At 41.0% G+C, this 27,165-nt stretch overlaps 1 protein-coding gene across 4 annotated transcripts in view; it reads left to right on the forward strand.

Annotated features, from left to right (window-relative positions):
* tln2a (talin 2a) overlaps positions 1-27,165 on the forward strand; it is a 93,590-nt gene that overhangs the window by 58,439 nt on the left and 7,986 nt on the right. For all 4 annotated transcript variants that reach the window (XM_046032593.1, XM_046032591.1, XM_046032592.1 and 1 more), the window contains 32 exons: positions 806-940; positions 1,310-1,469; positions 3,703-3,869; positions 6,403-6,531; positions 7,338-7,451; positions 7,708-7,821; positions 8,338-8,472; positions 8,856-8,984; positions 9,177-9,279; positions 10,021-10,229; positions 11,380-11,499; positions 12,146-12,343; positions 12,437-12,576; positions 13,317-13,410; positions 13,593-13,682; positions 13,846-13,968; positions 14,089-14,232; positions 16,277-16,438; positions 16,739-16,879; positions 17,027-17,208; positions 18,614-18,746; positions 19,286-19,387; positions 19,859-20,029; positions 20,123-20,269; positions 22,134-22,235; positions 22,389-22,508; positions 22,789-22,935; positions 24,085-24,251; positions 25,173-25,356; positions 25,523-25,648; positions 26,576-26,692; positions 26,925-27,110. In XM_046032593.1, coding sequence (XP_045888549.1) covers positions 806-940; positions 1,310-1,469; positions 3,703-3,869; positions 6,403-6,531; positions 7,338-7,451; positions 7,708-7,821; positions 8,338-8,472; positions 8,856-8,984; positions 9,177-9,279; positions 10,021-10,229; positions 11,380-11,499; positions 12,146-12,343; positions 12,437-12,576; positions 13,317-13,410; positions 13,593-13,682; positions 13,846-13,968; positions 14,089-14,232; positions 16,277-16,438; positions 16,739-16,879; positions 17,027-17,208; positions 18,614-18,746; positions 19,286-19,387; positions 19,859-20,029; positions 20,123-20,269; positions 22,134-22,235; positions 22,389-22,508; positions 22,789-22,935; positions 24,085-24,251; positions 25,173-25,356; positions 25,523-25,648; positions 26,576-26,692; positions 26,925-27,110 — 4,491 coding nt within the window. The remainder of the gene's footprint in view (positions 1-805; positions 941-1,309; positions 1,470-3,702; positions 3,870-6,402; positions 6,532-7,337; positions 7,452-7,707; positions 7,822-8,337; positions 8,473-8,855; positions 8,985-9,176; positions 9,280-10,020; positions 10,230-11,379; positions 11,500-12,145; positions 12,344-12,436; positions 12,577-13,316; positions 13,411-13,592; positions 13,683-13,845; positions 13,969-14,088; positions 14,233-16,276; positions 16,439-16,738; positions 16,880-17,026; positions 17,209-18,613; positions 18,747-19,285; positions 19,388-19,858; positions 20,030-20,122; positions 20,270-22,133; positions 22,236-22,388; positions 22,509-22,788; positions 22,936-24,084; positions 24,252-25,172; positions 25,357-25,522; positions 25,649-26,575; positions 26,693-26,924; positions 27,111-27,165) is intronic.

Here is a 27,165-nt window from a genome sequence, read left to right on the forward strand (position 1 = left end):
CCCCCCCCCCCCCCCCCCCCCCCCCCCCCCCAAAGAGTACTGAGCATTCACCAACACTACCAAACATGATATATAAGACTACTGAATGACTTGCATCATATCAATATTTGTTTAATCTGCACTCAATTCCCAAAATGTAAATTCAGTGGATAATATGCAAATGCTTGGAAAGCTGGTATAATGTTTTTCAATTTATTATGTTAGATCTGTTTTGGATTTGAATATTACACTTGCAGTGGTGTAGGGATATCACTTGGGAAGCTATTGTTAAAGCTGTTTTCCTTAAGGAGGCTCTGAATTGGGGTTCTTTCAAATATTTAAATAACTTGCAATTTATGTACAGCTAAGAAAAAGTATTTTTGGAGGGTGAATATATCAGGATGCACAAAGGCTCTGTTAAATACCCTGTGTTCTCATCATCATATTTGCACATCTTTAATTGTACAACCCACATGCCTCTAATTAGTTTAAATGCCCTCCTGGCTCCCAATCTGAATTGTAGCATTTACTAAACAAAGCCTCACCCCTCTCTGCATGGCAGTGGGATGAGAACCATCTGCTGAATCTCTTTCAAATTCCCCTCTTCTTTTCTGTTTTCTCTGTGAAATGTGATTAAATGATGGAAAGCTTGTTAATAGCAGCGTGTTAATTCCAATGTAAAATATCTTTACTTTTTACCATTTGGATATTTCAACTGGAGAAACATTGATAACCTTTACTGCATATTATGTCATTGTTTCTCTTTTTCACATTGGAGATAGAATTGGATTTTTTTTTTTTTACACTTTTCAACTACTTGTTGTAGGTTGTGAGTCCCACCATCAGTTCACCGGTTTGCCAGGAGCAGTTAATCGAAGCCGGAAAGCTGGTGGATCGCTCGGTGGAAAGCTGCGTCCAGGCCTGCCTCTCAGCCACAGAAGATGGCGAGCTCCTCAAACAGGTCAGCTTGATTAATGAATATTCCCACGGTGCACTGAACTCTAATTGTTCCATGTATCATTATTGTTTTTTTGTGTTAGCAGATAACAAGGTATATCACAAGTCTGACTCCAAACATGCTAACAATAGCAGCAAATTAGTTGACTGGTTTGTTTCCTAGAATACTGATTCTGAAGCTCTTTTCATTTAAACCACAGCAGAGTTTTTTTATTTATGGTATTCAGTTCGTGTACTGCCACCCGGCTTAAGAAGCAATGAAGATAATGAGTCCAGTGTGCAGCTGCCCCGCCTGATGGAGTAAGAAGCAGGGAATAATGCAGCTTAAGAAACACAGCACTAACGTTGATGATGTGCCTCTCCTGTGTTGAAGGTGAGCGCTGCAGCCAGCGTGGTGAGTCAGGCTCTTGGAGATCTCCTGCAGCATGTTCGTCAGTACACGTCAAGGGGAGAGCCTATCGGGCGCTATGACCAGGCCACAGACACCATTATGACCGTCACTGAGAGTATCTTCAGCTCGATGGGCGACGCAGGTGAGCGCAAAAGAGGATATTGCTTGGAGATGATGAGATGAAATCATAATTGTGTATACACATCCAGCCATTGTGTTGTCAATACTGTAAATGCTGAAATATGTTGAAATGACTGTAGACTGAAGAACGGGTTAATTAATTGCCCTTTAACTGAAAACTAGTATTGCAACCATGGTTTAGCCAGCAGGTAAGTACAAACAATACCGATACCAATACCTGGGCTTTGGGTATCGGCCATTGCCTACTATCAATCTGATACCAGTGTAAAACTAATAAGCTGTATTAGCTGTAAACTATAAGGAAGAGACTGCAATGAGACTGGAAGTCATTATTTTATGGGTTAGGCAACATCAGGCTTGACTTAAGCATTGTTTCCTAACTTTGCTTCTGGAAATGCTGATTAAGTTAAAGTAAAATTTTGCAGCGCTACCGCCACCCCTAAAAACATTGGCATTGCACATATTGCAAATAACCGCAGAACTTGTTGGTGCAGCAACCGTGAAATACCCCCAAACTGCTGAACTTGTTTTTAGCTCCTTCCATGCTATGTTGGCTGACGCATCGCATAGAACAAAAACAATTATTGATATTAAGTTTTTTACATATATTCGTGGTCCTAAGAGACAGAACTTTAATGACCTCTGTGATCATCTGACTTTTACTTAAGTGTGAAATGTCTCAACAATCACCACCAGTATGACCAAATAAGAAAAAAAAAAAAAGAGCTGGCAGTGGCTTTAGTTGAAAAATTAAAGGGTCGACAAAGTTATCCATTAACTTTTCATCTAATGCCATCACCAGCTCTCATTTGTCTTGTTTTGTCATACTGGTGGTGGTAGTTGTTACAAAGTTTTTTTTTTTTACCCAAACCTACCAGATCTGACAAGGGTTTGACCTCACTTTGGCTGACTCCAAAACCAGCCTCTTCTGTCATACTAAGTCATGCAACCCATCAAAGAGTTTCTAAAGGAATACAGCACAATGTTGGCTCCTATCATGCTTTAAAATTCAGTCTAAAATGGGATAATTGTTTTCTTAAAGTGATGAAAAAGCACAAACTATATCTAATCTAAGCTGTAAAACTTGCTGTCCACAGCTCTAAAGCGATCTTACTGTGTGTCGTGCTTTATCCTATCTTCTCTTCAGAGAGACTGGCATATTTGTGGGTTTGAATGGACTGCTGTCAGCCCTGGTGAAGCCACAGAGAAAAGCTGACAGTGATGTTAACACGTCTGACAGCAGGGAAAGACAGCAAGAGATGCACAGAGAATGTCCCGGCCCAGCGGTCAGCTCACCAGAATTGATCGGCTTGATAGACAAGTTTGCTCTACTGAGGCCTGAGTACACACAGCTAGTTGGAGAATACTGCCTTTGAACTGGTGTCAAATATGTCTGGTTATGTCAAACCTGGCATTCAGTTACAAACATGTGGAGAAAAGTGAAGTAAATCTTTCTGTAGTGCAGTTTGGCAGATCGGCCAGTACATTCACGTGAATTATAGAGGCTTACCGCCAAACAGCTTTTGTGGGGTGCCAGGTCTACTTTGACAGAGAGAATATGTACAACAACCCCTTTTGTTCTACCTCAGTAGTCTGATTCTAAGAATATATTCCGAGGGATTCAAAAACACCAGGGCTGGTGGAATAGTTGCAGCAATTTAACAGGTCACCTATAGGTGTTTATAACATCTGATCAGGGAGAGCAAGACATTTAACCACATGGAGCTGAGTGAAACACCGGGTGCTTTTTTTTACGATGCTGATGAACTTTCTGTTGAAATGCTCAGTACAGATGTCACAATACAAGTCAACTTCCCATCAGTCGTTTTAACAAGTAAACTTTGAATTTCTCTTACTGATATAAAATTAAATGGTATCAAATTAAAAATCAATGCAATGTTTGTTGAAATATTTATCCGCTCCGCTAAGGTTTGCCAGCAGTGCATCACTTGCATCATTATCTCTAACTTGCACACGAGAATAGCATCATCAAGGACAGTTTCTATATTATTGCAAGTGGTTTAGAAATGAATTTTCCAAATTCTTCCTGACTATAAACTCCGGTGGCTTTGCAACAAAAGGATGGACTTACGCAATTACGTCAAAACAAGTTAACACGCTCAATCTCTCATTAGTATGACTCATCCATTAATCCACTTCTGTCCAATTATTCTCATCGCTCTGTCCTTCCCCTCATCTCTACACTACCTCCCTCTTCTCTAATCACCTCTCAGGAGAGATGGTTCGTCAGGCTCGGGTGTTGGCTCAGGCAACATCAGACCTGGTGAATGCCATGAGGTCTGATGCTGAGGCTGAGGTGGATGTCGACAATTCAAAGAAGTTGCTGGCAGCTGCTAAGTTGCTGGCTGATGCCACCGCAAGAATGGTGGAGGCAGCCAAGGTAAGCAGCGTGTGAGCAATAAAGGATATGATATTTATTCAGTTTATGTTCTTGTAATTTTGCTTTTGCATCTCAACTTTTGCAAAGGAACTCCCGCACACTGTCTGACTTGCAAAAAAATATTTATAAGTTGGCAATATTTCGCCACTAGACCTTCATCAGGCAAAAAAACCAAACATTTTTACTAATGAAGGTCTAGTATTGAAACGTTGTTTCTTTGCAACTTTTCCCCCTCCAACGCACCTGTCTCAAATTTATATCTCTTGTCACCAAAAAGCAGTGACTTTAGCAAGCCAAGGGTTTAGTTTAAAACAAGCTTTTTTTTCATGCATAATTCATATTGTTAACCCAAGAAAGTCTTGACAGGTTTTGTTTTTAATCACAGTAGTGGCATTTCTTAAGACCAGATGAAAATCTAGAGGGCCGGTTCTATTCTCTTGTACATACTGGGTGACCTCAGTGACAGCAGAGTGGAAAGAAGCTGAGTCAGAGACCCCAAGAGAGAGAGAGTGAGTGAGTGTGTGTGCGCAAAAAGGAAAAGACCAAAGATGACAGTTTTGGAAGTGATTCTGCTTAGTTTTGTTTGTGTTTAAAGTGTTATTTCATTAATAACAGCTAAACATGTAAAGTGGTTTTATAGTCAACATTTCGAACATGGTCAACTTTCTTACTAAGCTGGAAATCAGAGCATCAAACTTGATTCAGTGATTATATGATGGATGCTCTTTGGTTTCAGTTTTGTTTCTAAAATTTACATAGAATTACTGTTAGGAGTGCTATGACCCTCTTTAATCTCAAATATACGCGAACATGGTTGTTGGCAAGCTAGAAATTAATAATAATAATAATAATACATCTTATTTGTAATGCACTTTATATTCAAACAAATAAAAACAGGTAAGTGCTAAAAATAAAAACACACAAAGAGCACGAAAATAAAAAGGCAAAGAAAAGGGCAGGAGTTCCACCAAAAGCTCTCCTAAAAAGGTGGGTATTAAGTCACTATGCAGTTATGTTGGATATTCAGTGTAAACATGGTAGTGGACAGTTTAAATGAATTGGAACTTTAAAAAAAAAAAAGGTTATATTAGAATCCATACAGCGTTAAAGTTCTTCCATCCAAATCTTCTTACACCTCAAGTTTCCAGCATAACATGACTAAGAGTAAGAGGATGTCAGACTCTTTCTTCCCAAGCTCTACCGAAGGGCAGGCTTAGCTTTGCCACTCTTCCCATCTTCCTCTATCTAAACAGTTGATCTGCTATCGCTCTACATCAGTCTCATTATCTGTCCACAGAATCACCCACAGATAATAATAACTCTCCACTGCCACCATGAAAATTAAATGACGCCCTCCAGCTCGCATGATGGTCGAGATTGATGCCAGACTTATCACCATCACAGCTGTATATTTATCTGTGTCAATGGAGGCTGAGACTTCAGCCAGCCGTTGCCTTGGTAACTGATTGATTGAGCTGGTGCAGTTTAGTTTTTGAACTGTATGTTTTACAGCTGCCTCTGTTTATGAAGCCCATGTTCGGTAATGACTTGCTTTAGCCAAACATACATATTGTACATGTATTGTACACTGTAAAACATACCGTGCTTTTCAAGGGCTAGCTCGCCATGATTAATTCTTGAATGTGATATCTTGTTACTTCCTCTGGAAATGACACTTTTTAATAATTATGCAAATTGGCTGTTAAATTTAAATGGTGTCAGCAGTTGCCAGCAGGCAGACGACAGCTGCAGACGCTGCTGATTTGAAGCTGGTCACTAACGCCAGTTTACTGTGGTTATTGCTAAGTTAAGTGTTATACAGAGTCTTGAAGTCGTGATAGTACTGCAAAATTATTTTTTTCTGTTTGTACACCTGTGTGCCTTGTTTATAGTGATATCTGTGTCTTGTGTGAGTTCTGCCAGTAGCATCCGCGGGGTTAAACATTACCTTAATGACATGGGTTTTCAGTAGCACACCAACTTATCAGTGTAGCTGTAGGTGAAGCTACCGAGTTCCCAATTAATTAACCTAATGGCAGCAGGATTAGCTTTCTCTTGAACAGCGGGAGACACGGAGATGTTAAGTGATATTGGTCTCCACAGAACCCAGTTAATTTGTACTGCTGGACACAACAAGAAATTTAGAGAGAGCTTCCTACTAATATGAATAAATAGCATATCTCACTGACATTTATTTATCATTTATTCATCACTGACAGGAGTATTTTTGTGGGAGTGCTCCCATGTGTAGGCGTGTCCGCTGCTCGTCTCAGGAGGTCTCAGTAGGATGTGATGAGTGCTGACATGTTACTCTGTCAAAAAGGAAGGATAATGCTTTTCAAAGAAAGAAGTAGTGCAATAAAAAAGCATCTGTTTAAAGATGGTAGAAAGGCAGGGAATATTGTGAACAGATCACTCAGCCTTTTCTCCCATCCTTCCTTCCCACCCTCGTACAACACGTTTTTCTATCCTCCTCACCTGTCATGTTTTTACTGACGTGTGTGTGTGTGTGTGTGTGTGTGTGTGTTCTCAGGGCGCGGCGGCGTACCCAGAGAATGAGGACCAGCAGCAAAGACTGAGGGAGGCTGCGGAGGGGCTGCGTGTGGCCACAAATGCTGCTGCACAGAATGCCATCAAGAAGAAACTCATTAACAGACTGGAGGTCAGTGATGCCACATTTTGTCCCCAGAGAAATGGCTTCTTCAGGAAGAGGCCATTTCTTCCTGAATCTGAAAATATTTACAATAAAACATGACATTCACACCAAGACCAATCCTAAATGTCACGATCTAAAAAATATCCAAATATTAGGATACTATAATATCACCATCTACAAGGTGGAGGCATCACAGCAAGTATTAGATATTGATTTCAGCCGCATGTCTTTCACCATTAAATGTCAGGGTAGACGGATTTAGGCTTGTTGTCAGTCTTTCTAATAATCCTGAAATAGGAAAAAGAGTAATCTCTCTTGAAAAGAGATTTAAAGGGCCTTATTTGCCCATGAGTTATTTGACTTGTGGCAGTTTTATGCATTTATGCATATTTTACTTTTCTATTATTAGTTTTGTAAATATCAGCATTTTTATTATGTACAATAATTTATTAGTTCTCTATAAATAGGGTGCAAGATCTGCAAGAGAACATGCATAGACCCAGCTTTTATTTAGGCTACTCAAATGCTTCAAAGTGTATTGTTTAGTTATTTAGTCATGTACCATACATTCACAGAGATGATTTCAGCTTAAATTTTGAACAAGTAAGGAAACACCCACCCATGTGGAAAAAAATCTTTAATTTTAAAGCCCTGATACCACAAATCATCCAGACTAAGAAGCAGAGGTGTGAATCGAGATGTCTTTGCTTTGAGTAGACACTTGAATAAAGACAGATAGACACAGAAAAAGAACTGCTATTTAATCATATTTTCCACGTGGATTTTTATATATTGGTCTTAATATTCCTCAGAATGCTGCCAAGCAAGCAGCGGCTGCAGCCACTCAGACCATCGCGGCTGCTCAAAATGCTGCCGCCTCCAACAAGAACACTGCTGCTCACCAGCAGCTGGTGCAGAGCTGTAAGGTGAGGATCAATGCTTTTGGTTTGTCCCATTTCCCCGCCCCTTTTGATGAATAATTTAAACGGTTTACTTCACAATATTCTTTTTATATTCATTATAAGCACATTTTTATCATCTTATCAGCAGTTATTGTATTGTGTGCACCCAAATTTCTTGCTTGATGATTTATAGAATAGTATAATATACTGAGGCTTTTAGTTAATCTGAAGTTTCCATGTTGACTGTATTTAAGCCTGTGTTTGTGTTTTGTGCATGTAGGCAGTGGCAGACCACATCCCGCAACTCGTCCAGGGGGTGCGTGGCAGTCAGGCCAAACCAGAGGACCTCAGTGCACAACTAGCACTCATTATTGCCAGCCAGAACTTTCTACAGGTGCAGTACAGACAACACACACACATCTCTATCCCTGTGGGGACATCTCAATGCCCCCACTGTGACGCAGGTACCCAAAGGTTAGTGTGCATTGAGATTAAATTCCCTCCCGGGATATAAAAACAGGAAACATACATACACACTATGGCCTTACCATTTCTCACCTTTGCTGGAGAAGAGATTGTTAAAACTTTTGTCCTCATACTCAGTTCGAGCCACTTCAGTCCTATATTGAGAACCAGGCTGAGCAAAGTATAAATAGTATTTCTGCCATGTAGGGATCCATTAAAATAGGCCTGTAACCTCTTTTTGATGTAAGCAGGAAGTTATAGAAGCAGTAGTGTGATGGGATTATGTGTTTAATGCTTCTGTGGCATCCTACTGATGGAGGAGTGTGTGTGGTCTCCACAAATACCACCACATAATTTAACCCCTGTTTCTTGTTGTTGCCCAGAGCAACATTTAGTAGTTTTTTTATTAAACATTTGTGAAACTTTTTTTGTCTCCACTTTGCAGCCTGGTAGTAAGATGGTGACCTCGGCTAAGTCATCTGTTCCCACGGTGACAGATCAGGCTGCAGCCATGCAACTGGGTCAGTGTGCCAAGAACCTGGCCACATGCCTGGCTGAGCTGAGGACGTCTGCACAGAAGGTAGTGCACACATACACACTCATATGTGGAAGTGCATGCAGGAAGTCACTTTCATTTTATGTGCATACTAATATGCAAAAACAAACGTAATACTCTTACATCAGTCCAGAGTGACATTGTACCTCTCTAGATAGTGTATACTAAGCAATGTGGTTAAAATCACGGCATGGACAAAAATAGTGCCGACCATGTCAGATGCACAATAGTTTGATGCACTATCCTCAAGTACTGAATTTGCATTGAATGTGTGTTTTGTCTATAGCAGCTGTCTGCAGAAACTGACATTAAAAATATATTTCAATTAAAGGATCACTGCTACAAGTGCAAAACACAAGTAATGACACTGAGCTGTGAATGACAGCAGACTTCCTTTTATCTTCTAGGCTCATGAAGCCTGCGGCCCCATGGAGATCGACTCTGCGCTCACAGCAATCCAGACCCTGAGAAGTGAGCTGCAAGATGCCAAGCTGGCTGCTGTTAATGCCCAACTGAAACCTCTACCTGGAGAATCGGTAAGAGACATTTGATTCATTCTTCAAAACCCAACATGAAAAATGGCACTTGCATTAGGTTCAATCAAGCTATACAAAAGGTATAGACAAACAGCAACTCATGCCTGAAGCAGGGTCTAATGGGTTTGTGGGCTAATATTTGGTTTTTAGTTGCATATAAAGCTGCGGTTTTTCCCTTTCCCTCTGCTTTAGTTGGAGAAGTGTGCTCAGGATCTGGGCAGCACCTCTAAGTCAGTGGGATCCTCCATGGCTCAGCTTCTCACCTGTGCTGCACAAGGAAATGAACACTACACAGGTTGGTACTGCTGACACACTGACTTCAATTTTCAATTAGATTTTTAGAACATGCACAATCATTCCTCTTTTGTCCACTTTAAAACCTGCCTTTCAGCCTTCATATAAACATTTCTCTTTACTCCTTTTTCATAAACACACAAATTTTATTTTGAGCATACGTGATCCCCAACAGCCCTCATGAGCATCAATACCAATTTTAATGTGCGGTCGCTGCCACAAACACTTTTCTGACTGAAGATTGATCTCAGTTACCAGTATCTTTTGCTTTGCAGAACACACTTTACACATATCTCCTTTTTTCACATGACTTTAAAATATTTGAGCTACTTGAGATGCGTTAGAATAATCTACTCTAATTACCCAACATACAGCATTTTATAGTATCCTTGGTTTTCCATAGAACCTAAAGAGAAATGCTCCTATTGGCTGGAAAGTAATCTTGTTAACTGCTGTATATAATATGGCTTCATTTAATTTGTTTAATCCCATGCAACTGATGTGTTTTTAAATGAGATGTCACATGAGACATGTTGGTTCCTGCCTGTAAGGCAAACACGCTCTCAGACCAAATTAGGTCTGTGTTGCTTGTTGCAAAACATTCGTCAGGATATAGGAAACACCTTCTATGCATATGTGACATAGATTTACAAATTACCTATGATGCCTCTAAGGTACTGTCCTGACTGGAGTTGTTGTGTGTCACATTAATACTCTCTTTTACCTCTGATTGTGTGTGTAGGAATAGCAGCCAGAGAGACAGCTCAGGCCCTGAAAACACTGGCCCAGGCAGCCCGCGGTGTTGCTGCCTCCACCACAGACCCCATGGCTGCTGCTGGCATGCTGGACTCAGCTCGCGATGTTATGGAGGGCTCAGCGCTTCTTATTCATGAGGCCAAGCAGGCACTGATTTCCCCCGGAGACGCAGAGAGTCAGCAGAGGCTGGCGCAGGTGAGATGGCTCAGGGTCACTCCCGAGGTTTGGAGTCTATTCTGCATTTTAACACTACGGTTGAGTCTTGATGCTGCAAGCTTGAAGCCTCAGTTCATCTTTCTGTCAGACTATAGTACCAGTGCCATAAAGCTAACACCATTAAATGTCACCGCAAAGACAGTGCATTTTGTTTTGACAACCCAGAAGGACTGACTGTGAGTCATGAGACTTTTGCATACAACCACTGATTCACTTGTAATTGGGCTGTTATTCTTAAGTTACTTTAACCTTATCTCCACTCAATGTTTAGTCATATTTTTCTCACCACATAAAGCATGTGTATGTGTTTCATGCATGTTTTATTATTGTAGGTATATATATATTTTTTTTTATTCATTACACATCAAACCCAGTATCTTACCTTTGGATGAGTCTGAATTTGGACAAAAACAGAATGTTTAATGATGATCATTTTGAAGAACTTGTTGAATCCCATGTGTTTTACATAGAAATAGTGTGACTTTTGAAGAGAATTGGTTTCTCTGTAAGAAATTGAATATGCAGCCACGTAAACCTGAAAGGAAATTCAGCGGTTTTGCCCAATATACTTTACTAAGATTGCCTCCTCCATATTTTCTCCACAAAAGAAAAAAAATATAGGTTTCTCAAATGCAATGTGGAGAATTAAACAAGTTGATCACAAAAATGCAATCAGGCTGTTCTTTTCAACTTGAAAAAATACTCTTATAATACTGTTTTGCCCTTTTTGCCATGGAATATAAAATTAAGTTAAGAAGCCTGTGCTGCACTATTAAATTATTGGCTCTTGTTTGCATCTCTGTGAACTGCTTCACTAAGGTCCCTTTATGTTGCCGTGTGCTTCTGTTTTGGCCTCTGTGATTTGACAACCCATTTTGTGACTTGTTGCAAGCACTCACAGACATATTGGTTGATATTTATGAAAAAGGAGGGGGGGGAGCAAAATGGTGATATCAATTACTCTGCAAGACATCCTTGCTTGATGTCTGTGAAGGTTCTCAGTCATCCAGGTCATAGTTATCCAAAGAAGGTTAAAAATGTCCTTGCTTATTAGCATTTTTAAAGTCTCATTCCAAGCTTCCTCTAGTCGCTCTAACCCAGACGATTGTGAACCTGCTGTGTGTTCCAGGTGGCCAAGGCTGTGTCTCACTCCCTGAATAACTGCGTCAACTGTCTGCCTGGCCAGAAGGATGTGGACATGGCTCTCAAGAGCATCGGAGAGGCCAGCAAGAAGCTGCTGATTGAAACTGTGAGTTTGGTCTGACTCCCCAGAGCAAGATTAGCATAGTGTGTTTCTTTAAATGCTCACCAGGAAAACAGTCCTTGAGGATTGTGTTGCAATGAGCGACATATCCAAGTTAAGTGAAATTTACTTGTTTGATAGAAAAGTTTCAATGACTGCTCTTAAAATTAGCTAAAAATACTGTTCCAGTATGTCACAGCCTGAGAGGACTAGAATACTTATGTTTTATCGTTAGTATGCAAATAGGGAAAGTGTCACAATTTTATTTTTTTATTGCTTTTACAAAATGTCCTCCACTCTCAAACGTGAGCAGTTCTTAAGTTTGAAACTGAAAAACTGTACTTAATGTTTGGATTGAGCACACAATTCAGACACATTTGGACACATTATTATTATTATTATTACTTTATTATTATAATACAACCATTCAGTAAGGCTTAGATGCTGTAGTTTTTGAATTGTCACATCAGTATTAAATTAATTATTCTCTTGTTAGTAGTATCATAGAAAGGACTCTGTTAATAATCTTTCAGTTTTATCTTAAATCACTGCTTATCCACATAAACATAAAATGGACTTGAGGTTGTTGTCACACCTTAAGTACTGTTGCATAACATAAAAAATATATAATTTTCTTGTGTCCTACCTTCAGGTCCCTCTAGCCTCCAAGTCCTTTCAGGAGGCACAGAGCGAGCTAAACCAAACAGCAGCCGACCTGAACCAATCGGCAGGCGACGTGGTCCATGCCTCCAGAGGCTCCAGCAGCCAGCTGGCGGTGGCCTCCGGAAAGTTCAGCCAAGACTTTGATGAGTTCCTGGATGCTGGTATAGAGATGGCTGGCCACACTCAGGTCGGTTTTGTTATATGAGTTTCACAGGAACATCAAAGTCTTTATAAAGGGCTTTAACAGATATAAAAGCCTTTTTGATTTTTGTCATTTTAGAAAAAGGATGACCAGGTGCAGGTGATTGGTAACCTGAAGAACATCTCCATGGCTTCTAGCAAGCTGCTGTTGGCAGCTAAGAGTCTGTCTGTAGACCCTGCAGCAGCAAATGCCAAGAACCTGCTAGCTGCTGCCGCAAGGTACCACGACTAGCCACATACACACCTACACATTCTGCTTTGTATCAAATATCTCCTGCTGAAATTGTGAAGATGGAGTCTGATGGGATGTTCCTCATCCCTTCTCTAGCAGTTAGTGCTGCTAGTCTGAACAACCTTCATTCAGCCAGTGTGACCATTCAGCAGCTGAAATCTTCTGATGGCAAATCTTAAGAGTTTAAGGTTCATCAATAAGGCCAGCAGCAAGGAATTGGTTGTTTTAATAATTGCCCAAAACAAGACAGTTTTTTAAATTATTTATTTTATTTTATTTTATTTTTAGTGCTAGTGATTACACCACTAAGCAGTAAGTAATTCATTCAACATATTGAACTGTGATAATAATATCCATCAAGGCAAGTGTTTGATGTCTATGTTATCAGCAAAATGCATTCAGTCGTCCGCTCACGATGAAAATCATAACTTGGTCATTAAGGCTTTAATGGTGCTATTGGTAGCTGCCAACCACACTTGCAATAATAAATAAAAAATAAGATGATTATTTATAATAAGATATGACATCTTGAAGATAAGATGAAAGAAATCTCCAGAATAAACTGAATAAGCTGGTACACACAAACACAGGCATATATATGTATGCAAAGATGCATGCACACAGAAACCTCCAGTAAATGTGCTCACACATGTAAAAACCACTTCTTACCACACACCTTCAAGGGCTAAAGTGTAATATTTCTTTTCTGTTTGGTTCTTTGTTTCAGAGCGGTGACTGACAGCATTAACCAGCTGATCACGCTGTGTACACAGCAGGCCCCAGGCCAGAAGGAGTGTGACAATGCCCTGAGAGAGCTGGAGGTAAACAGAACTTTACAAGCTTGGGATCAAACAGGAACTATCAGAAAAAATATCAACAAAGGCTTGATGGGAATCTTATTTACCATGCTCTATCTGACCCAAAGAAATAATAATTATTAGCATTTTTGTAAAAAAAACTGGGAAATACTATCTAAAACTCATACTGCTCACTCATCTCCCAGGCTGTCAGGGGAATGCTGGACAACCCCAACGAGCCGATCAGTGACCTCTCCTACTTTGACTGCATCGAGAGTGTGATGGAGAACTCTAAGGTAGGCCTTCAAAACAAACGGCTTAGTGATCAAACACTCAAGCATTGTGCACACACACAGCATCTCTCTCTCTGTCTCTGTCTGTCTGTCTGTCTGTCTCTCTCTGTCTCTCTCTCTGTCTGTCTCTCTCTTTTCTGCTGGCCCACTCCTTTGTTCTATCCAGGTACTGGGAGAGTCTATGGCAGGTATTTCTCAGAACTGCAAGACCGGAGATGTGTCTGCATTTGGAGACTGTGTAGGATCGGCCTCAAAAGCCCTGTGCGGCCTCACAGAAGCTGCAGGACAGGTACAGAATGTGGAGGAAGAACTCTCACAGAACAGAAGCAACAAAATGGATCATATTGCCTTTTTGTTTGTAATGGCGATGCTGGTAAATGCTAATGATGGGAGTTTTTTCCCGCCACAGGCCTCCTACTTGGTGGGTGTATCTGATCCCAACAGTCAAGCAGGACACCAGGGTTTGGTGGATCCCATCCAGTTTGCCAAAGCCAATCAGGCAATCCAGATGGCCTGTCAGAATCTTGTAGACCCAGACAGTAGTCCCTCCCAGGTACATGCACTTAAAATATTCTCTTTGTCATCTGCAGTCAGCTAAAAACCTGTCTGATCTACATCATTACAGGTTTAGGTGTTGGCAGTATAATGGTAGATGGGTATCTTAGCGTTTCTGCAGAGATGTGACACAGTGTGATTTATTATCAGGTCAGAGTGATGCATGGACCTTAGGAATTGTATATAGCTGTGATTATTGGTTGTTTTATTCCTGCATGCATGCAGATTTCTTTATCATGTTAGTCTTGAGTAAAACACACCTGAAACATCATGCTGACATTATAGACAGATCTTTGGACTTTTTACATGTTTAAAAGAGGCCATCTTCTTGTGGTAAATGTAATGGATCAAAAAGAATATTTAGTACTGCAAATCCCTGATGCAGTAGCCGGAATACTGTTGGTCTGAAAGACCAATATTTTCTTCATTATCACCTTTATTTTCTTCAGTTTTAGTTTGAGACTGACTCTAATTTATAAGCCACCCACAGCGCTCCTACTGCACACAGGTCAGTTTCCAGCTTGCCAGTCTATAGCAGAAGTTAAAGTGGAGGTGCATGCTACAATAGTAAATACCTTCTAGTACATAGAAATGTCAGTGGTACAAACGCTGGATGATTTTTACAGTGGTGTGAAAGTGTTTTTCCCCTTCCTGATTTCTTTTTTATTTTTTTATTTTTTATTTTTTTTGTCACACTGAAATGTTTCAGATCATCAAACAAATTGAAATATTAGACAAAGATAACACAAGTAAACACAAACTGCAGTTTTTAAATTAAGGTTTTTATTATTAAGGGGGGGGAAAAATCCAAACTTATATGGCGCTGTGTGAAAAAGTGACCCCCACCCCCCTCACAGCCTGATTACTGCCACACCTGTTCTCAATCAAGAAATCACTTAAATAGGACCTGCCTGACAAAGTGAAGTAGATCAAAAGATCCTCAAAATCATGACAGACATCATGCTGCGATCCAAAGAGATTCAGGAACAAATGAGAAGCAGAGTAATTGAGATTTAGAAAAGTATGGAAAAGGTTATAAAGCCATCTCTAAAGCTTTGGGACTCCAGCGAACCACATTGAGAGCCATTATCCACGAATGGCAAAAACATGGAACAGTGGTGAACCTTCCCAGGAGTGGCAGGACGACCAAAATTATCCTAAGAGCAAGAAAGTTGAACTTTTTGGAAGATGTGTGTGTCCCGTTACATCTGGCGTAAAAGTAACACAGTATTTCAGAAAAGGAACATCATACCAACAATAAAATATGGTGGTGGTAGTGTGGTGATCTGGGGCTGTTTTGCTGCTTCAGGACCTGGAAGACTTGCTGTGGTAATGTGACGGCATGAATTATGCTGTCTTCCAAAAGATCCTGAAGGAGAATGTCTGGCTGTCTGTTCGTGACCTCAGGCTGAAGCACCCTCGGGTTCTGCAGCAGGACAATAATCCAAAATAACAACAACAAGTCCACGTCTGAATGTCTTAAGAAAAACAAAATGTAGACTTTGTATTGGCTTAGGTAAAGTCCTGACCTGAATCAGATTCAGATGTTGTGGCATGACCTTAAAAAAGCAGTTAAGGCTCAAACCCTCCAATGTGGCTGAATTACAACAATTCTTCAAAGATGAGTGGGCCAAAATTCCTCCCCAGCGCTGTAAAAGACTCGCCGCCAGTTATTGCCAACGCTTAATTGCAGTTGTTGCTGCTAAAGGTGACCCAACCAGTTATTAGGTTTAAGGGGGGATTTTTTTCCCCCCTTAATAATAAAAACTTAATCTAAAAACATTTTGTGTTTACTTGTTATCTAATTGTGTTATCTAATTATAATAAGTTGTCTAATATTTTAATTTGTGTGATGATCTGAAACATTTTAGTGCAACAAACATGCAAAAAAAAAACCTACAAACACTACTTCACAACACTGTATATAAATGTGACCCTGGGCTGAGTATTTGATGACTGCATTGTCATCTGCTTAACCATAAACCATTTCTTTGAGAGAAAATCTCAGTTACTTATTGAACATTTTGTGTATAATGTGACAGGTGCTCTCTGCAGCCACCATTGTTGCTAAGCACACCTCGGCACTGTGCAATGCCTGCCGTCTGGCTTCCTCCAAGACAACCAACCCTGTTGCCAAGAGGCACTTTGTTCAGTCTGCCAAGGAGGTGGCCAACAGCACCGCCAACTTGGTCAAAACCATCAAGGTAGGATTTCTTTGTCTTGTCAAAAGGCTGGCTCTGTCCCCTAATTGGCTTACCACAGTACAGATCTGGATTTAGCTTCGACAGTAAAGTCCTTTTGTGACTGATGTGGGATCGTTTTAATGAATCCTGAAACAAATGTGATGCCAATCAGCTCCTATGTGTTCCCAAAAATAATTTCTATCAAACTGCTGTCAATGGTTTGTGTAATTCCTGATTCTTGGGTTGGATAACTTAATTGGTACTTTTGTTTAATCAGATTTGTTTCATGCATATTCATATTACGTCTCTCTCCTTTTCTAGGCTTTAGATGGGGATTTCTCGGAGGAGAACAGGAACAAGTGTCGAGTTGCCACGGCTCCGTTAATCGAGGCTGTGGAAAACCTGACAACATTTGCTTCCAACCCAGAGTTTGCCAGCATCCCAGCTCAAATCAGCAACGAGGTATGACAATGTGAACATTAGGGTTTGTAGATTACACACATCATTACATCAATTGAAGTGCTGAAAAAATTATATTGCAATAAATGCATACATTTGGTCAAGTTAAAGTTGTTTTATTTAAAAAATATATATATTTTTTCCCTGTAGGGCTATGCGGCCCAGGAGCCCATCCTCCACTCGGCACGCTCCATGCTCGACAGCTCCACCTACCTGCTCAAGACTGCTCGCTCATTGGTTATCAACCCCAAAGACCCGCCCACCTGGTCTGTTCTAGCTGGTCACTCTCGCACCGTGTCCGACTCCATCAAGAGTCTCATCACAGCCATCCGGTTAGTTAAAAAATGTATTTGGATGTAACAAATGGGATGCTAAAGAAAGCAATAGGTGACAAAATAGAATATGTAAAAATTAAACCAAGAAGAAATAGTTCGACATTTTGGGAAGTTTGTTTATATGCTTTCTTTGCCGAGAGTTAGATAAGATCAACACCACTTTCATGTCTGTACGATAAATATGAAGTTACCGCCAGCAGCCGGTTAGCTTAGCTTAGCACAAAGACTGGAGACAGGAAAAAAACGGGTAACTTTTAGCCTAGCAGCACCTCTAAAAATCACTAATTAATATGCTGTATCTCGTTTGTTTAATCTGTACCATGTTGTGGTTTTATGTGGTGACAGGCTCTTTTGGCTGAGAGCAGTGACTTCCTGGAGTCTTGTTGTCACTTTAAGGTCACCAAGCAACTAGCAGAAACTTATAAAGTTACCAAAACATCATCATTTTAACACCACTGTACTCCGTTTCCCTGCTGTGATATAGTTATTTATGGGGGGTTTTAATCAAGTTGTAGTATAGCTTTTACTTCCCTTTATCTGAATGCATTGCTAAAACTTCTAAACCGCCTGTGAGAATAATGCAGCGTCCTTGACAAAAGGATGCCCAAATGCTTGTTCTTATACCTCCACAGCTTAAATGTTTAATCTCCTCACACCTTTTGTACCTAACCTTGATCAGAACAAAACTATTGTCCATGAGGAACTAATTTCCTGTGTCAAATGCACTGAATGTTAATGTTGCTGCTTGGCTCAGAACATTGTTCACAAGCAGCCAGCTTAGCATCTCGTTCAGTTCTGATGCCCTTATCACGGTCTTCCTTTCAGACTGCAAATTGAGAACTCAGAGGCTTTAATAGCATTCAGTCATACACCGCGGTGCCAAAGAACACAGATAGGAATGGACTCCTTCAAAAGCCAACCTCATAACTTTGTTATTCTACTTACAAGCAAAGTTGATTTATTTTATTTATTTATTTATTTTTAGTTTTACTTTCAGTGTGCCACAATGCATGGAAATGGATGCTTAACTGAACTCATTCTGCCCGTGTGGACGGTGCCCCAGACCATTAAGGTGCTTCAAAGCTAATTTGGCTGCCCAGCTTGATCTCCCTGTGTAGTGATGAGACCCTACAGGCCACACTTCAGCAGATGTGAGCAGCAATGAGATGAGGGGAACAGTAGACAAGATGAAGACATCCTGGAACCTGTCTATCTTTTATTGTTAGTTATGTTAACATTAGCACTCCCCTCTCTTCCTGTCTCATTTTTCCCTTTCTTCATCACCTTCTCTGTGCTGTTTTTCCCCCTATACTTCATCCTTCAACTTTTATTCTCATTTCTGTTTTCAACCATTTTATTACTTTCTGGTTGTCTTCTTTTCCTGTTCCCAATTTATTCTCAGGGACAAGGCTCCAGGCCAGCGGGAGTGTGACTCGTCAATTGATAACATCAACAAATGTATCCGGGACATTGAGCAGGCCTCTCTGGCAGCAGTCAGCCAGAACTTAGCCAGCAGGGACGACATCTCACTCGAGGTAAGCAACCACCAGAAAATAAGTTGACATTTTCCACAGAGAACTACTGTTATCTTTCTCTGTTTGCATTTGTCTCACCACTGTTTTACAGTCTGATAGCTTTTTTGTTTCTTTGTCCTTTTTGTGCCTTTCTGTTAAATTAAGGATCTATTATTGGTAGTTTTAATGATGTTTCTTCATTCTAGGTCACAAACCACTCATTAGACAGAAGTCAGGGATTTAATTACTTGTAATTGAAATATTTTGTTCATCCATAAGTAGCTGGCGTGCAGTACAGTTTGGATCCCACTGGATCCTTATTCCCTATACCGAGATGTTTTAATGCAGAACTAGTCACAGAGTGGTTTTTGGCTCTTGCACCAATTTTGTTGATTTATGAAGACTTTAAGGTGACATATTAAAAGCAAGAGTGATTTGGGGCAAGTATGTCCCTGTTTAGTTCTGTCTAATGCTTTATTAGCAGGTTCCAGGTGACTCATTTGAATGTACCTCTGTCTACCATTAAAAGCAACAAATTTCTTTTTATTTCCTCTCTTTAGGCGCTACAAGAACAACTGACTTCCACTGTGCAGGAAATTGGCCACTTAATTGACCCCATTTCCACCGCTGCCAGAGGCGAGGCTTCCCAACTAGGACACAAGGTATGTAGGGCAGGGAGTTAATTACTTAACTTAACTGTGCCGTAACCATAGCATAACTGTGCAGCAGTTATCTGGACAAATGGGTTATCTGAACAAAATTAGTGTTGTGATACTTATCACGGCAATATCTCTTCAACCATTAGATGCCTCTAAAGACTCTCTTCTCTATGACATATAAAAGCAAAGAGGCAATGAGTTCATTCAGTTTTGGAAGTAGTACACTGCATGAAGACAAAGCAAGCTTTTAATTCAATGCAACCTTAATGATCACTTAAGTAAAATAATGAGAAGCTGAAAAGAACGGAACCACAAGTCTGCCATCATTCCCCCTGCCATGCGTTTTAGCACACATACATCTTTTTCAATGTCATTGACTTACTCGGTGGGGGGGGGTGTTGTCCATTTGAAAATGTAGCATTTGCTGTAATTAAGGAATGCTTAGTGATTAAAAACTGTCACCCTTTTCCTCAGGTCACCCAGTTGGCTGGTTACTTTGAACCGCTGATCTTGGCGTCTGTGGGTGTAGCGTCCAAGCTGAATGACCACCAGCAGCAGATGACTTTCCTGGACCAAACTAAGACCCTGGCTGAGTCTGCCCTGCAGATGCTCTATGCTGCCAAGGAGGGTGGAGGAAACCCAAAGGTAGAACTCTCTCTCTTAAATGTTGCTTCTCTCGCCCACTGGAAGGATTATCTGGACATTTTATTTAATGTGTCTTGATGTCACACTGGACAGGCATCCCATACCCATGATGCCATAGCAGAGGCAGTCCAGCTCATGAAGGAGGCGGTTGATGATATCATGGTGACACTGAATGAGGCCGCCAGCGAAGTGGGAATGGTCGGAGGAATGGTGGAGTCCATTGCAGAGGCCATGGCCAAGGTGAGTGCTGCAGGGGTGCTGGGCAGACACTGGTGATTAGAAAACACTAGATCATGACTATTAGCTTTCCATCTGACTAGATGCCAAGATTGGACGAATCAGTTCAAACTCTTTGGTTCTTTAATAAGACCTAACAGCATCTCCGTCCACTTTCTCCTGCCACTCACCCAGTAGGAACAGACTAAGTAGACAAGCACAGACATCCTTTTCCCTAGCCATGACTCGAGGTTTATCTCAGGATCCCGAGGCGTTACCAGGCCAGAAGCAGCCCCGTCAGTGAATTCTAAACCTGCTTCAGGGTCTCCTCCTAATTGGGTGCCCTGGAAAGATTTCCAGAAGGGAGATGTCAAGGAGTTATCTCTACCAGATGCCCAAACCACCTCAGAGGTTCTCTTCAGCTGCAGAGAAGCAGCTGGTCTGTACTCATCTGAAGATTTTTCAAGGCCGGTGCCTTAATCAAGTTCACTCTCACCCAGTGTTTTCACCACCATGTGATCAGTTTACAGCCCCTCTTTTCTTGAGTTACAAGATAGTATGGCTACAAATCTGATAATACGATCATCCACTTTTACCCTAAGGTGATCAAGACAGCAGTCTGAATGAGAATTATATAGTGGAAAAGATCCTGTTTTGGCAAGAGCCACGGAAAGAGCCAAAGTACTGTTGAGAAAACAAGTGGTAGTGAGGGCAGGGAAACGGGCAGGGAAGCAAATGGTCTTCTGTTTCAGGAACAACCATCATTTTCTAATTAAGATTGTCTTGTTATTCTTTTTTTCCCCATGGTTCCTTTGTGTAACATCTTGATTACAACCTCAGTGTCTCCTAAGCACCATAAAAAGTCAACTGATTAGCATATTAATACAAATCACAAGCCATCGAAGCCGAGGAAAATTGTCACTGTAACACATCCACTCCCAGCCAGTGTTAGGCCTTTTAGACTCATCTTTCCAATTAACAGTCAAACTACTGGCATAAGGTGCGAAGCAAGAAAAAGTCTTTTATCTCAAGTACACATGAAATAGCGTCAAATAATTACACCCCTCCCCGCCTTTCTGAGTGAGACTTATTGCTGGGGTGAAAAAGTGCCTCAGGTGTGGGTTACCAGACGGAACGGCAACTTTGTGTGCCACGTCATGAATAATTAACCAAAGTGGTTCAGTTTGCGTATTGCACGATGAGCATGTGATTGTGTTTTGTCCGTGTGTCACTCAGCATGTGCATGTCAGTAGTTGATTAAAATGAGATAATCCTCTTAGATGATCCATCGACGTAATGGTCAGGAAAACCCTTTAAATCGCCTCTGCTGTAACCACAGCAGAGGCTGAACTTTTAGTAACTTGGTCAACATCGCAGATGAGGTGTTACTTCACTCAGCGGGTTAAGTGAACATCATGTACTTGCGATATTGTGGATTAATTCCACCACCGGCATTCTTTTCCCCACATGGCGTCATCTCTCTCGTCTCCTCAGCTTTGACACAGAATTAATTTTCTAATTTAGCAGAAATGTCCGAAAACATAATGTATGCACTGCACGCTGGTGTTTTTGCAGTTGATGCTATTTTAAAGCTGTAATTACAGCGTGGATTTGGTGGATAATTTGTAATGGGTGTTTATCATTCAGTGAGTGTTTTTTGAATACAAAATTGCATTAACATCGGTTTGCAGATGAACTGGTGCCTGCACACCTGGCAGAATTATTATAATTGAAGGGTAGATTAGACTTAACATTTGGCTGCAGCTAAAGAGCTGAATGATTGATTGTTCTCATGGTTTAAGATGTTTGCACCTTTTGTGAAGGACAAACCAATCACGCCTAAAATGATAATTGCTTTGGCATTTTAACTGTGTATGTCTTTCCTTAGCTGGATGAAGGTACACCGCCTGAACCTGAGGGCTCATTTGTGGATTACCAGACCAGTATGGTGAAATACTCTAAGGCCATTGCTGTCACTGCGCAGGAAATGGTAAGCCTTCAGAATGATTGTTTACATTGTTAGACTGTTTTGGAGATGTGACCGGGAATATATTATCGTTGATTAGATGGGAAAAGTGAAGTGGAGTAAGTGTGTGTGTGTGTTGTAGTTTGGACTGACAGTCAGTGTGTATTTATCTATCAGATGACCAAATCAGTGACATGTCCTGACGAGCTGGGGGCCCTGGCCTCTCAGGTGACTGTGGACTACAGCCAGCTGGCCGTTCAGGGACGACTGGCTGCTTACACAGCTGAGCCAGAGGAGGTGAGGGCGGCCTGGGTGTCACCCATTATGCAGCTCTGCTGTATCAGTGTGGCAGATTTGTCTTTTTAACATTTAAAAAGATAAAAAATATTATGTATTACAAAGGGAATATGTCATTGTGGAGCTGATACACATTTCCTATCTAAACATTTACAGTACATGAGTTTATTTTTATCTAAATGATCTCACAAGGCAAGTCGATTTGTAAACTAAAATGATTTATTTTTGCATTAGAATAATTGCTCAGCAAATTTGTGCCGTACTGTGTTCTGTTATCCAGATCGGTTTCCAGATCAAGACTCGAGTGCAGGAGCTCGGACATGGCTGTATCTTCCTCGTCCAGAAGGCTGGAGCTCTGCAGATTACTCCCTCTGATGGTTTCACCAAACGGGAGCTCATTGAATGTGCCCGCGCAGTCACAGAAAAGGTAAAATCCTATCAACAAATGATAGAATTTGTCTCGAGGTTTGTTGATTCACACCACATTATACTGATCCTTATCAGGACGAGTTTCCTCATACATTAACCCAAGGCTGTGTCAATCAGCGTTAATTATGCATTATGTAGTTTACACTGAGCGATTCTGCTATCATGGTATCAGCAACATAAGAGGGTTCGTGCTGTAATTCATTTTATCATATGCCTAGGATTCATATGAATTAAAGTATTTTAGAAGAAAGCATTTGCTGAAGGCATGCTCATGCTTCAAAGGCTGACTGTTAAATTCATAGTCGTTGGAGGAATATGTTACTCTGCAGACTGTTTTAAGAATTCATGTTTTAGTATTGCACAGACTATATCCAAACAGTCCAGCAACATTGTACAGATGTGACCTGTGAATGCAAGCAAATTCCTCTAGAGGTATTAGTTGTGGTTTCATTCAGGATATCCACATCAGTTTGTTGATAGATACTAATCTCAAATTATGGCCATTTTACAATGGATTGTAATGGAGTTTTTTTTAAAGCGAGGGTTTATTCTTTTTCTCGACATCTCGACAAGGAAAGAACAGGTTTGTCTGGGTTGCATGTCATGCTTGTTCTGTTTTGATTTCCTAACCTTCTCCTAACCCTTAACTTTCCACGGCTATTGTTTCTTTTATGTAAGAACTGAAGTGTGAAGAGTCCGGAAACGTCAGTTAATCAATTTCTACTGCCACTCAGGCATCTGTGAGGAGCCGGGAAGCAATTTGACATGTACTCATTTCACTGAGTGAGTGATATTGTGCATTGCTCTGCGCCGATGTGGTATTTTGCTGTCACAGCAAACTTTCAAATCCTCTTGCGACTAGTGTTTGGACTTCTCAGTTGAATGCATTATTTATCAGATACCAAGGAGATGCATATCATAAAAACAGTGTTCAACTCCTCTCCAACTGACCAAAATATAGTAATACTACTTTACAGTAAGAAAGGAATTCAAAAAATTTTATTGAATCTGTCTGTAATGTACAAAATCAATAATCCAGCTGCCTCAACTAGTTAAGGTATGAAAAACCTTCAGCCCAAGGTGAAAGTATTTGCACATCCTCACCAGTATGATTATAGGGTGTGTGTGTGTGTGTGTGTGTCCTCAGGTGTCCTTGGTGCTCTCAGCCCTCCAGGCAGGCAATAAGGGCACTCAGGCCTGCATCACAGCAGCCAGCGCAGTGTCTGGCATCATCGCTGATCTGGACACCACCATCATGTTTGCCTCCGCTGGCACACTCAACGCAGAGAATGACGAGTCCTTCGCTGACCACAGGTTAGAGCCGGAAATGTGCCTGATCGCGTCTGTATACACAGACACTCGTGCAAGACATCACTAAGCATACAAGACGTGACTGGAGTCCAAAATCCGCCCTCCGGTTATCTTTCATGTGAAACTGACAGAATGAAATATACACTGGTGAACAGACGGCAGGAAATCTCTTAAGTTAGAAACTACAAATTACCCTCAGGGTTTGAAAGACGGAGGAAGTGTCACATCTTTTACTGTTCTTGCTCTTAGACTAAAGACTCCACTCAGAGGCAGTGCAAAAAAAAAAATAAAAAGAGCAAAAGACTTAGAGGTTAGAAATCCTGGTTATATTCTGTGAAATCCCACATTGTTGTGCTTTAGTAAGGGTTCATAAACTAGTGTTTGACTTATGGGAAACTTGGTTGGCCTAGTTATGAGTGAGTGATTGGAGTTCAAAGAGATGCATATCTAGTGATCCAGACAGGACTTGGCACATTACATGCATCTCTGACCAAAAATGATTAACCTAGATCCTTACAGATAATTGTTAGTGAAATTGTACTGTACCTCGCTGAAGAATCATGAAAGCCCTGCCGGAGTAGGATGAAAGGAAATCAAATCACTTTTTAGCTCAAATTATGTCACACAGCTCCCTTTTTAAAAATCAAGATGAAACTTTGCAACAGCTTCCTACAATTTCTCTTGTCAATTTAAAAAATAAATAAATAACTGACTCCTTACATGATCTTACCTATCTTCCTTGTGTTTGCACCAGCTTTGATGTACAAATTCCTTTGATATGAAAAGAGATGTGTGCCATTGTGCATTTGGATGACTGTAATTCACACACATTTATATTTTATTCCTGCTTGAATTCAGTCATTGAAAGAATTTCCAAAACTTTTGTCTCCCTTCTTTTTCTGCCTATTCTTCTCTTTCTCTCAGGGAAAACATTTTGAAGACGGCCAAATCTCTGGTCGAGGACACAAAGATGCTGGTGTCCGGTGCAGCCTCTGGTCAGGACAAGTTGTCTCAGGCCGCCCAGTCTTCTGCCAAAACAATTACCCAGCTAACAGATGTGGTCAAACTGGGAGCTGCCAGTATTGGCTCTGATGACCCTGAGACACAGGTGAGCCAGTCTTGTTTTTCCTCCCACAGGTTTCTATTTGTCCTTTCACTGTGCCTGGTGTATGAGCAGAGAATGAGCTGTCAATAGCAATAACCTTTCAGAGTTTTGTCTCTTTCCCAGGCTGAGTTGTGATAAATTTGTGTCTATCTTCATGTCCTTTCTGTAGGTGGTTCTGATAAATGCTGTCAAAGATGTGGCCAAGGCGCTGGCTGAGCTCATTAGTGCCACCAAGTGTGCCGCTGGCAAGTCAGCAGATGATCCATCAATGTACCAGCTGAAGAGCGCTGCCAAGGTGAGAGGATCAGGGAGTCTGAATCTGAATGTTGGAGTCACTTGGTATTTTATTCTTGTAAGAAATCAAATCAGTTATGCAAATGTTTTTGTGATATGCTGCAATTGCGTTTTTTTTTTTTTTTTCCCCCCAGTGATGAAAAGTCTTATTGTCTATTAAAAATTCTAAATCTAAGTTGATGAAAATAGTTACCCTATCCCATGTATGTATGTATGTATGTATGTATGTATGTATGCATGCATAACGGACATACTCCTCCTCAGGCAGTGCCATTAATCAGCTACAGCACCTCTCCTGTTGCTATGAAACCCATTCACATGAGTTAAACTGAAAGCTGTGTCTCAGTGATGCAAATACACAGGAAATAGACATTCAGGATAACAGGAAATTTGGATATTTGTATCCAAGATAAATCAATTCAACACAAATACAGTGTGTATTTTGAAAGCCACAGTCCACAATCCACCGACGACACAAGTGACTTCTCATTATCACCTCGGGTGGGGAAATTCTTCTTTAAAAAAAACAGTTTCACAGTCATGTGTCATAGAGTCGAGATGATAACAATACGCTTCACGTGCAAGTTTATGATCTGAGATGAAAAAAAACTTAAATAATCTGTATGGTTTTAGCTTTAAGTCTTGAGGGCTGTGGGCTTTTCTGCGTGGGTGTTGTGTGCCCCCTATCTTTCAGTTTGATGTAGTACACCCTCATAGTCCTGTGCAAATCAAAGAAGACCAGAGGGCTTAAATCCATGATCATACAAAAAGGGAAAAATGTGCTCACAAATGTGACTATGGCTATCGGGGAGCCACCGTGAAATCTACATGTACACATTTTGAAGTTGGGGTAAGACATGTATAGTATAAGCTGCCCCCCTCCCCCTTTATTATTTTTTTTCATTGTCATTTGTTTTTCTTCTGTCAGGTGATGGTGACCAACGTGACGTCCTTGCTGAAGACTGTCAAGGCTGTAGAGGACGAGGCCACTCGGGGCACCAGAGCGCTGGAGGCCACTATCGAGTGTATCAAACAGGAAATGTCGGTGAGGACGTTTGGAGGCAATGTGCACGGCCGATTGATGCTCAATAAAGTCTTAGATGATTCAAAAGTAATATTTTGCCTTGAAACCGATCTAATGATGAAAACGTTAAGGGGCTGGCAGACAGCAGACACTTATCAGTTCTGTTATACTGGAGAGATGGATTTTATCACTCAACCAATCACATTTTAAAGACTACCTGTCACATGACACCCACCTGCTTTGTCATCCCCAGCTGTTTCAATCAAAGGATTCTCCCAACAAGACAACCACACCTGAGGAGTTCATCCGCATGACTAAGGGCATCACCATGGCAACTGCTAAAGCAGTCGCAGCAGGAAACTCTGCCCGGCAGGAGGACGTCATCCATACAGCCAACCTCAGCCGCAAGGCTATTTCAGACATGCTCACCACCTGCAAGGTAGGGGGTGTGGGGGTGGGGGGGGGGGGGGGGGGAAAAAAAAAAAAAAAAAAAC

The sequence above is a fragment of the Micropterus dolomieu genome, linkage group LG20 (assembly GCF_021292245.1).
Source record: "Micropterus dolomieu isolate WLL.071019.BEF.003 ecotype Adirondacks linkage group LG20, ASM2129224v1, whole genome shotgun sequence".
NCBI lineage: Eukaryota > Metazoa > Chordata > Actinopteri > Centrarchiformes > Centrarchidae > Micropterus > Micropterus dolomieu.